We start from the raw sequence: 12207 nt of genomic DNA on the forward strand, positions 1-12207 counted from the left end.
TTTTTGAGGATTCTTTCCCAAACCTATTACACATCTGTATTATGATGGTTACATATTTTCCAACTCTGCCACTCCTTCCAGTGCATTATTTTTAGTATCTTCATTAAAGGTGCAAAATAAAATAAAATTAAAATAATAGAAATTCCGTACTTGTAATAACAAAACAATGTTGGAAACTGTCATTAAATCAGGACAAGTGAAAAACAGATCTGTTCCCAGACTCACAGGACTATAAATTTAGGAAGTACACAAAAAAATTAAAAATTGCCGGGCGCGGTGGCTCAAGCCTGTAATCCCAGCACTTTGGGAGGCCGAGACGGGCGGATCACGAGGTCAGGAGATCGAGACCATCCTGGCTAACACGGTGAAACCCCGTCTCTACTAAAAAATACAAAAAAAAAAAAAATAGCCGGGCGCGGTGGCGGGCGCCTGTAGTCCCAACTACTCGGGAGGCTGAGGCAGGAGAATGGCGTGAACCCGGGAGGCGGAGCTTGCAGTGAGCTGAGATCCGGCCACTGCACTCCAGCCTGGGCGGCAGAGCAAGACTCCGTCTCAAAAAAAAAAAAAAAATCCTATTGAGTAAAATTAAAAATTAATTACACTCAATAGGATACATTAAATATGTACAGTTTTTGTATGTCAATCATACCTAAGTAGTTTTAAAAACAAATGATCCGACCCATACCGCCAACTAATAAAGAACAAACAAATGAGTCATACAAAAGAAAAATCACACATTTTGGTTTACTCCTACTTTTGAGTTAAGAACACTAACAATAAAATTTGCATGCAACGAATACAGTTCCCTAAATACAACAGATGAATTATTTTATATACACATCTTATTTTTATTTATGGAGAATCGGTTAATAAACACATTTTAAGTCAACATATTATGTATTTATGAGTGGGAAGCAACCTTAAACATTTTAAACACCAGAAATATACAAAACAATTATAAGTGAAATAATACAGACAAGTCCCTTGTGTTTTGATCCTGGAGTCAAACCATAGAAATCTCAGGTTAAGAGATTTCAAAAATATTTGAAAAATATTGTTTCGAATATTAAAAATCATGTGTTTGAGGGAGAGAATTAACAGCCTTTCTTTGCCTTAAAATACTTTACGTTTTATGAAATTGCAATTGGAATGAAGCAGCTCCTAAAGTAGTCAGTGTTCAGAGGAAGAGAAAATTGAGCATAAGAGCCAACTACCGTTTTACTCAACTCCTTCACAACGCTCAGCTGGAGAACTTCAAGACCTGTTGAAGGTCAGGCACAGTGGCTCATGCCCATAATCCGAGCATTTTGGGAGGCCGAGGCGGTGGATCACTTGAGTCCAGGAGTTTGAGACTAGCCTGGCCAACATGGGGAAACCCCATCTCTACTTAAAAAAAAAAAAAAAAAAAAAAAAAAAAAAAGCTGGGTGTGGTGGCAGGTGCCTGCAATCCCAGCTACTAGGGAGGCTGAGGCAGGAGAATCACTTGAACTCAGGAGGCAGAGACTGCACTGAACTGAGATTGCACAAGTGCACTCCGGCCTGGGCAACAGAGTGAGACTCTGTCTCAAAAGACAAAACAAAAAAGAGCTGCTGCTGAAGTCATGTCTATTTTGGAAAAGTAGTACGAATGAGTTTTTCTACATATTAGCTACAATTTATGGTAATTTGCGAAATGTTTTTCCGTTTTTAAATCTGAGAGTCTCTATCTCCACTCACAAAGCAACAGGCACTGCTAGGGCTCTTAGGCTAACATCTGCCACCCCACCAGTCTGCATGGTCCATAAACAGGTGTGCAGAGGACCAGAGTTCACCTGTCAGCAGCCCCGCGGAATCCGACTCTCCAGACTTTCTGCTATTAATTACCATAGATGTGGCCTTTTTCCTGATATTCTATTCCCATTGGAGGCTTTTTATTAAGACCTTGTTCCTATAAAGCAAATAAAATGTTTGTTTTCAAAAAGATAAGAATCAAGAAGTATCAAAAATAGCCAAGAAACCCGCTGCTGGAATGCTGTAGAAATTGCCCTTACAACTTTAGGATCATAGGTAACAAGCCTGTGATGCTGTCATTCGAGAATGAAGATCATCGGCCAAGTTATCATGCTCCTGAAATATGTTCCCTGACTTGTGCGAACCATGGACAAGAAGTCTTAGAGGGGCTCTTTGCATCACTTTCCCAAAAACCCAAGTATGCCATTAAAGGACTACCCAAAGTGACCTCCGCACTTCTATTCAACTTGCTTGGCATAGAGAGATTATCAAAATACAGCAAAAAGCAGGATATCCCAAAGGAAAAGCCAATCACACATTCACACACTTCCTCCTGTGGGAGATGGTCTTGCTATGTTTCCCTGGCTGAGAAATTACCGATCCCTCCTTTCCATCTAGTCAATTCTTCCCTTAACTTAAGGAATCTCTTCTTTGATGTTCACCATGTTATTCCAGGTGTTTGTATGTGCACCATCCCTGTTTAGACTGTAGGCTACCTAAAGAGCTTTTTTACTAGTCATTATTTCTGTGTAGGGCATACACTTTGAATATAGTAATTATATAATGTTTGTTGCTCCCAGAATTCTGTGTCTCCAGGTAGAAGCATTAAACCCTGACACAGAAATGCTTTCTGTTTCCTGGGGATAAACTTAACTGAGTAATGATTTTCTTGAAACTCTTTACTGACAATTTGAGCTTGAAATACATGGCTATATAAGATTAATGTGTATCTTGACTTTCTGCAATTGAAAATCCAGCACCCACTTTTAGTTTGTAGAAAAGCATCAGGTAATTACCTGTGAACACATTTGGGGCACAACATATTGTCTTCAAGATGCGGGGGTGGAAAATTGGAGGCAGGAAGCAAGAAGAGTGCACTCACTCTCCCTTCTTGCTTTTCTGGAACCCAGGCTTGACCAGCATGAAACTGCAGGTGAACCCAACCATCTCTGTCTGCAGGGAGACTTTTCCCATGGACCACACACCACCTGACACCTGGCGAAGGAGAGAGACAGGCACCCACACACCAGGATGGCATACTGATGTAAGGCTGCATTATGGCCCATCACCCTTGATTGACCAACTCCAAGATGTGAACCCTGAAATCCTAACTTAACCTCTTCTCTATTCTGTTCTCCTTTAGAAAAGCATACAAGACAGTTCCTGTTAAAACTTAAAAATCTAGGCGGTGCGCGGTGGCTCATGCCTGTAATCCCAGCACTTTGGGAGGCCAAGGCGGGCGGATCATGAGGTCAGGATATCGAGACCATCCTGGCTAACACTGTGAAACCCCATCTCTACTAAAAATACAAATTAGCCGGGCGTGGTGGCGGACGCCTGTAGTCCCAGCTACTTGGGAGAATGAGGCAGGAGAATGGCATGAACCTGGGAGGCGGAGCTCGCAGTGAGCCATAATCACGCCACTGTACTACAGCCTGGGCGACAGAGCAAGACTCCGTCTCAAATAAATAAATAAATCTAGTTGGAAGTAGTATAGTTGTGGGTGGGCAGATGGTAGAAAGACTAACCCAGAGTGTCTGGAAAGGGCTTCATGAAACAAGCTCAGGGGCCCCAGCTCTGAACACACATTGGATTGTGCTAAACAGTTTACTGTCTTCTTTTGTTGTATTTTCTGTAATTCTTACAACATATAAGCTAGGTATCGCCCATTTTACAATGAAAACACTGGGAAATATTTTAAATAACTTATTAATGCCATTTTGGGGCTCAGCTGCAAGCAATTAATTTTAGATCTCACTTTTAATTTAAATTGCTTAAAGGGGAAAGAAAGAAAACCAAACTGCTATCCTCTTCTGATGCCATCAATCATTTAAAGCAGTGGTTCTCAAACTGTGGTCCCCAGACCAGCATCCTTACTGCTGCCCGGAAAACTGAGAAATGCAAACTCCCGCTAGGTGCGGTGGCTCACACCTGTAATCCCAGCATTCTGGGAGGCCGAGGCAGGCGGATCATTTGAGGTCGGGAGCTTGAGACCAGCCTGACCAACATGGAGAAAACCCGTCTCTACTAAAAATACAAAATTAGCCGGGCATGGTTGCGCCTGCCTGTAATCCCAGCTACTCAGGAAGGGTGAAGCAGGCGAATCGCTGGAACCCGGGAGGTTGAGGTTGTGGTGAGCCAAGATCGCACCACTGCACTCTAGCCTGGGCAACAAGAACGAAACTCTGTCTCAAAAAAAAAAAAAGAAAGAAATGCAAATGCTCAGGTCCTGTCCTAGACCCTGAATTAGAAACTCTGTGGGCAGGGTCCAGGAATCGCCGGCCCTCAAAGGCATTTTGATATACCCTAAAAATATATCAGGCATTAATCTCTACTAAGCTTATTTCCCCACTGGACCAGAATAAGCTCTTCGTGTTGGGCTTACCACAGGCCTCTTGTGGAGATTCCACTGCCTCTGGCGTCCTCGCCCTGGCCGAAATTCTCGCCCAGGAGGCCAGCAAAGCCTCTGGGGCAGAAGTTGTCACCACAACTGTATTAACTCCCTCAAGGAGAGCAGTGGAATCTTCCAGGGCAGGCGGCCCCTCCGCAGGGGGAAGGGCCACTTCAGGAGGATGTGTCTCAGAACTTTGCAGGGACGTTTCCCCTTTTTCCACCTTTAATTTTTTTTTCAATGATTTCCGGATTTTGGCCTCTTTTGCTGTGCTAGGAAAATCCTACAGAAAGGGTTAGATAATAAAGATAAAAATAAAGATTAAAATTCTAACAAAAATAAATGGCCTCAGAGTTAAGAAGTTCTTGATCAAATGCAAAGTTTCACTTAGACAGGAGGTCTAGGTTCAAGAGATCCACTGTACAACTTGGTAACTATACATAGTTAATTACAATGTACTGTCGTCTTGAAAATTGCACAGTTGGCTGCACATGGCTCAGGTCTGTAATCCCAGCACTTTGGGAGGCCAAGGTTGGTGAAACACTTGAGGTCAGGAGTTCGAGAACAGCCTGGCCAACGTGGTGAAACCGCATCTCTACTAAAAATACAAAAATTATCCAGGCGTGGTGGTTCATGCCTGCAATCCCAGCTACTCAGGGGGCTGAGACTGGGGTATCACTTGAACCAGGGAGGCGGAAGTTGCAGTGAGCCTGCACTCCAGCCTAGGTGACAGAGGGAGACTCTGTCTTTAAAAAAAAAAGAAAGAAAGAAAATTGCTGGCCGGGCACAGTGGCTCACGCCTGTAATCCCAGCACTTTGGGAGACCGAGGTGAGCGGATCACGAGGTCAGGAGTTCTAGACCAGCCTGGCCAACATGGTGAAACCCTGTCTCTACTAAAAATACAAACATCAGCCAGGCGTGGTGGCAGGTGACTGTAATCCCAGCTACTCTGGAGGCTGAGGCAGGAGAATCGCTTGAACCCAGGAGGTGAAGGTTGCAGTGAGCTGAGATTGCGCACTGCACTCCAGCCTGAGCAACAAGAGCGAAACTTTGTCTTAAAAAAAAAAAAAAAGAAAGAAAGAAAACCTGGGCACGGTGGGGCTCACGCCTGTAATCCCAGCACTTTGGGAGGCTGAGGTGGGCAGATCACCTGAGGTCGGGAGTTCGAGACCAGCCTGACCAACATGGAGAAATGCCGTCTCTATTAAAAATCCAAATTAGCCAGGTGTGGTGACGCATACCTGTAATCTCAGCTACTCGGGAGGCTAAGGCGAGAGAATCGTCTGAATCCGGGAGGCAGCGGATGCATGGAGCGAAATTCTGTCTCAATAATTATAATAATAATAATAATATAGTATGTAAAGTGATGTATGTATTAATTAGCTTGAGTTAGCCATTCCACAATGTATACGTATTTCAAAGCCATGTGCTGTACATGATAAAAATATACAATTTTTGTCAATTAAAAAAATTTAAGTGCTGCCTCTTTATTTTTGAGACAGCGTTTCACTCTTGTGCCCAGGCTGGAGTGCAATGGTGCATCTCAGCTCACGGCAACCTCTGCCTCCTGGTTTCAAGCAATTCTACTGCCTCAGCCTCCTGAATAGCTGGGATTACACACATGCACCACCACACCTGGCTAATTTTTGTATTTTTAGTAGAGACAGGATTTCACCATGTTGGCCAGGCTGGGCTGCCTCATTTTTATTATTCTTTGCAGACTTGGTGAGAAGTAGGGATGGAAGGCCAGGCACGGTGGCTCACACCTGTAATCCCAGCACCTTGGGAGGCCGAGGTGGGCAGACCACGAGGTCAGGAGTTCAAGACCAGCCTGACCAAAATAGTGAAACCCCACCTCTACTAAAAATACAAAAAATTAGCTGGGCGTGGTGGCGGGTGCTTGTAATCTCAGCTACTTAGGAGGCTGAGGCAGGAGAATTGCTTGAATTCGGGAGGTGGAGGTTGCAGTGAGCTGAGATGGTGCCACAGCACTCCAGTCTGGGTGACAGTGTGAGACTCCATCTCAAAAAAAAAAAAGGAAAGCAGGCATGGAAAATACTGTTCTTTCTTAGAACTAGGGGTGGAGGGACAAGCGGAGGCTAAGACAGTTCCTTTACTCACTTTTGAGGCTACAATAGGTAATTAGGATAAGCACTGAAACGTACATCCTTTAAAAAGTTACCTTTTGATTTGGGTAGGCAAAGGCACACAGGCGCTTATATGCATCCAATTTCTAAGACAACAGAAAACTGAGTTAGTAAGGCAAGTAAGGTTCCTACCCTTCCTCCCAGCAGTACCATCCCCAGCCTAGGCCCTCACCTGGCCTTTGGAGCTCAGCTTCAATTGTTGGCACCAGGCCCGCAGAATGTCCCGGTGAATCAGATTAACAGGTGGCAGTTTAGAGGGTAATGGAGGGATTGGTATCTTCCTCTGAGGTCTGGGGTTGGCATTGCACTCTGCCTTCTTCTTAGGACAGAGCACTGAAGGAGAATGGAATCAAATTAGTAGTAATTAACTTTGTGTACCTTTTCAGAATTTCAAAAGTAAAATCACTGTTTTTTTTTTTTTTTGAGAGTCTTGCTTTGTCGCCCGGCTGGAGTGCAGTGGCGCGATCTTGGCTCCCTGTAACCTCTGCCTCCTGGGTTCAAGCGATTCTCCTGCCTCAGCCTCCTGAGTAGCTGGGATTACAGATGCCCACCACCACGCCCGGCTAATTTTTTTTCTATTTTTAGTGGAGGTGAAGTTTCACCATGTTGGCCAAGCTGGTCTCGAACTCCTGAACTTGTGATCTGCCCACCTAGGCCTCCCAAAGTGCTAGGATTACAGGCCTAAGCCACCGCGCCCGGCCTAAAATCAGTTTTAGTTATTAATAGTTCAATCCCTCTCAAACCTAGGACTTACCACTTCTAAATCCCAGTTTTATTCCTCAATCTCCCCACTACTCAGGTACACGTGCTCCTTTGTGAACCCTTTAGTCCACAGAACCCAGGTGGTGGCACCGGCACTTCCACCCAAGGGGAATTACCGCTGTCTTAGACTTGAGATCATACTCAGTGGTGTCCTCTACACACAGAGCAAACTCAACACCTGACAATGCTACACAGGCAACCACTAATATTCCTAATTCTGCCAGCCCACCCTAGTCAGGGCAGCACTCTGGTTTCATAGCAGGTATGCTTCCTTAGCTGAGCTGTGTTTCTGTTCATCCTGCTTCTGCACCTCACATACCTTGTCTTCATTCAGTAAAGATATTTGGCTAGGCACAGTGGCTCACACTGTAATCCCAGCACTTTGGGAGGCCGAGGTGGGGGGATAACCTGAGGTCAGGAGTTTGAGACCAGCATGGCCAACATGGTGAAATGCTGTCTCTACTTAAAAAAAAAAAAAAAATCGCTGGGCATGATGGCACAAGCCTGTAATCTCAGTTACTTGGGAGGCTGAGGCTGGATAACTGTTTGAATCCGGGAGGCAGAGGTTTTAGTGGGCCAGGATCATGCCAAAAAAATGTCTAAGGCTGGGTCTGGTGGCTCACACCTGTAATCCCAGCACTTTAGGAGGCCAAGGCAGATGGGTCACTTGAGGCCAAGAGTTCACAACCAGCCTGGCCAATATGGTAAAATCCCGTCTCTACTAAAAATACAAAAATCAGCCAGGCATGGTGGCACACGCCTGCAATCCTAGCTAACTTGGGAGGCTAAGACAGGTCAATCGCTTGAACCAGGGAGGCAGAGGTTGCAGGGAACTGAGATGGTGCCACCACACTCTAGCCTGGATGACAGACCAACACCCTGTCTTGGTGTCTCAAAAAAAAAGACACAGCCTGTAATGACACTTACAGTTAGTAGGGTTTACTGTGTACATATTACTTCTTAGGCATAGCGTAAGTACTTCACTTAATTATTCTATGTAAATTTTAACACTCCATTCCCACACCCGAATAAAGGTAGATATTGTTCAAACTTATTTTTAGAATAGGTAGTCCGGTTTCAAGAATGGGTCTTCAAATTTACAGCTGTCTGTTCCCAAATCATTGCACATTGAAATTCTTAACTCCAAGTAGCAAGTGAAGGAAAAAATGATCAACAGAACCAAATATGCTGTGGAAGTCTGAAGATAGGAAGGGATCGGTTAGGGCAATGGTGACCAAAAGATGCTTCAGGAAGGTGCAGTTTAAGCTAGACTCCCATGAACTGTAGGATTTGCAAAATATATGACGGAAATTTCTTCCCTGGCTTTTCTTCTTCAGAAAAATTCCTCTGGCTTCTAAGACCTGAGAAAGTGGGATTTGAGGATTTGAAGACCTCTTACCTTTATTGCCTTTGACAGACATTTTTTCTTTGGTTCCCTTTGCTGATGTTCCTGGCAAAGCAATCATGTTTGGTTGATTAGAAGTTTGCTGATCCTCTTCCCTCGACTTCTCTGTGGAGGTCTACTGGGAACAGAGGAGCTGGTCAGTCATTCCTCCAGTGTCCAAACCACACATACACTACCTGCCTCAAGATAACTCACTTCTAAGGCACCAAGGCAGTCACTGGACTCCACTGGCAGTGTGGATTCTCCTCTGGGTATCATCTTAATACACACTGTCATGCAGGCCAGGCGTGGTGGCTCACGCCTGTAATCCAAGTGCTTTAGGAGGACAAGGCAAGAGGATCGCTTGAGTCCAGTAGTTGGATACCAGCCTGAGCAACAACAAGTGAAACCTTGCCTCTACAAAAAGGAAACAAGATTAGCTGAGCATGGTGGTACGTGCCTGTAGCCCGAGCTACTCAAGAGACTGAGGTAGGAGAATCACTTGAGCCAGGGAGGTAGGTAGAGGCTGCATCGCTGCACTCCAACCTGGGTGACAGAATGAGACTGTCTCAAAAAAAAAAAAAAAAAGAAAGGCCCTTAACTCACCTACTGTATTCCATCATCTCTCACCTGAAGAATTTTTTTCCCCCAATCCTTCATTCTTGACCCCTTCCAAATAAATTATTTTCTAACACTGTTGGCAGAGTGACACATCCTTTCAGTGGTTTATTGCTCTCAGCATAAAAATAATTGTCTTTAACATTACCTACCAGACTCTTACCTTCTATCTCACACTGCTCTCCCTACCCAAGCTCCAGCCGCGTAATTCCTTTCCTTTCCAAAGGTGTTACACATTCCTCAGCCCCAACCTCCACCCTACTTCTATTTACACTTTAAAATCTTATACCTTAAAAATCTTCCTCTTTTAAGTGTTATTTAACCTGGGAACCCCTTCTAGTCCTTTCAGACAAATCTACTACATACTGTCTCATTTCTACTACTTGTTAATTGCAATTAAATTTGTTTGTGTGATTTGATTAATGATTGACACTCCTCTTGACCATAAGCTCCATGAGGATAGCATTTCTTTCCTTTTCATCATAGGCACTCAATAAATATTGGTTAATTGAATCAAAGGAAGCAAAGTGGGAGTGGAGAAAAGTTGTTTAATCCAGAGACAGTAACATATATTGATCCCCTGTCTCATACCAGGCATTCGCTTTGATATGTTCCTTATTTTCATTCTTTTTTAAAAAATATTTATTTATTAGCCGGGCGCGGTGGCTCAAGCTTGTAATCTCAGCACTTTGGCAGGCCGAGACGGGCGGATCAGGAGGTCAGGAGATCGAGACCATCCTGGCTAACACGGTGAAACCCCGTCTCTACTAAAAAAAAATACAAAAAAACTAGCGGGCGAGGTGGCGGACGCCTGTAGTCCCAGCTACTCGGGAGGCTGAGGCAGGAGAATGGCGTGAACCCGGGAGGCGGAGCTTTCAGTGAGCTGAGATCCAGCCACTGCACTCCAGCCTGGGCGACAGAGCGAGACTCCGTCTCAAAAAAAAAAAATTTATTAAAGAAAAGGGCTTGCTCTGTCACCCAGGCTGGAATGCAGTGGCAGGACGGTAACTCACTCCAATCTCTACCTCCTCAAGTGATCCTTTGCCTCAGTCTCCTGAGTAGCTGGGACTACAGGTACCACCACGCCTGGCTAATGTTTCGTAGAGATGAGGTGTTGGGATTAAAGGCGTGAGCCACAGCGCCCAAGGGCTCCCTATATTCTTTTTATTTGAGAGGAGTCTCGCTCTGTCGTCCAGGCTGGAGCGCAGTGGCACAATCTCAGCTCACTGCAACCTCCACCTCCCGGGTTCAAGCAGTTCTCTGCCTCAGCCTCCCGACTAGCTGGAGTTACTGGCGCTCGCCATGACGCCCAGCTGGTTTTCGTGGTTTCAACAAGCTGGCCAGGCTGGTCTCAAACTCCTGGCCTCAAGTGATCCGCCCACCTCGGCCTCCCAAAGTGCTGGGATTACAGGCATGTGCCACTGTGCCTGGTCTTGGCCTTCCTTATTTTCATTCATTTAATTCTCATAGCAATCTGGCAACAATTTACTTCTCAGACACAGAAGCTGAGGATCAGAGGTAACATAAAGACACACAGATTAAGAGTACGTTAGATATAAATTAAAATTTAAATATCAAGACTGGGCTCCGTGGCTCACGCCTGTAATCCCAGCACTTTGGGGAGGCCGAGGTGGACTAATGGAGGTCAGGAGTTCGAGACCAGCCTGGTCAACATATCGAAACTCAATCACTACCAAAAATACCAAAACTACCTGGGCGTGGTGGTGCGCGCCTGCAGTCCCAGCTAATCCGGTGGCTGAGTCAGGAGAATCGCTTGAACCGGGAGGCAGAGGCTGCAGTGAGCCGAGATCGGCTACTGCACTCCAGCCTGGGCGACAGAGTGAAACTCGATTCATTAAAAAAAATAATAATCTCAATTACTTTTTCCTACCACCCTTTTCTCCTGTTACCATTTCCCTCTAGCCCCGATATTCGGTTAATTCTTTCTGACTGGACAAAGCACCTCTTCAAAACAGAAAACCCGGCGGGCAGCAGCGGCGCGCGCCTGTGGTCCCAGCAGCACTTTGGAAGGCCGAGGTGGGAGGATCGCTTGAACCTGGGAGGTCGAGGTTGCAGTGAGCAGTGATGGTGCCACTGCACTCCAGCCCGGGAGACAAAGTGAGAGACCCTGTTCCAAAACTAACCTGAAAGCCTGATTTTTTAACTTTTTCTTTTGAGATGGAGTTTCGCTCTTGTTGCCCAAGCTGGGGGTGCAATGGCGCGATCTCGGCTCACCACAACCTCCGCCTCCCGGGTTCAAGCGATTCTCCTGCTTAAGCCTCCCGAATAGCTGGGATTACAGGCATGCGCCACCACACCCAGCTAATTTTGTATTTTTAGTAGAGACGGGGTTTCTCCATGGTGGTCAGGCTGGTCTCGAACTCCCGACCTCAGGTGATTCGGCCGCCCAAAGTGCTGGCATTACAGGCGTGAGCCACCGCGCCCGGCCTCTTTTTTTCCCCCTATCTTTTGACACCCTCAACCTCCTCAACTAACCCTAGAAAACCTCATTTCTTGTCTCCTCACTCCAATATACCAGGCTGCAATCATGTTCTTGGGCTTTACTCTTAAAAAAAAAAAAAAAAAAAAAAAAGTCAAGAGGAGAAAATTCGAAGGCGCATTCTTTTCTCCTCAATAGAAAAACCAAGAGTGCCCAGGGAAGACAGAAACACGAAGACAAAGACAGAAAACAAATCCACTAAAACTGTACTGACCTCCTTGCCTTTTGCCTTCTCCATACTTGTAGAAGCGGAGCCTCGCAAATGCTTCCAAAATGGCCCCAGCCCTAAGATTGCTGTTTGCAAAGTCTCCTCCCACTTCCTGCCGCCCGAAGACCCTTTTTCTCCCCTCCTCACCTCTTATTTTCTTCTCCCCGTCTGTTCCCTCCCCCACAATTTGTAAATGCTAAAATTGC

At 45.5% G+C, this 12207-nt stretch overlaps 1 protein-coding gene across 1 annotated transcript; it reads right to left on the reverse strand.

Moving 5' to 3' along the window:
• Positions 1-717: 717 nt before the first annotated feature.
• DPPA4 (developmental pluripotency associated 4) lies at positions 718-8810 on the reverse strand. The gene is made up of 5 exons (XM_021934009.2): positions 8691-8810; positions 6702-6862; positions 6565-6615; positions 4376-4664; positions 718-2985 (listed from the first exon to the last, which is right to left on the reverse strand). The coding sequence occupies exons 1-5, from the start codon at positions 8755-8757 to the stop codon at positions 2783-2785; spliced, it is 771 nt and encodes a 256-aa protein (XP_021789701.2). The 5' UTR covers positions 8758-8810; the 3' UTR covers positions 718-2782.
• Between the last annotated feature and the right edge of the window lie 3397 nt (positions 8811-12207).

The sequence above is a fragment of the Papio anubis genome, chromosome 2 (genome assembly GCF_008728515.1).
Source record: "Papio anubis isolate 15944 chromosome 2, Panubis1.0, whole genome shotgun sequence".
In the NCBI taxonomy this organism is placed as follows: Eukaryota; Metazoa; Chordata; class Mammalia; order Primates; family Cercopithecidae; genus Papio; species Papio anubis.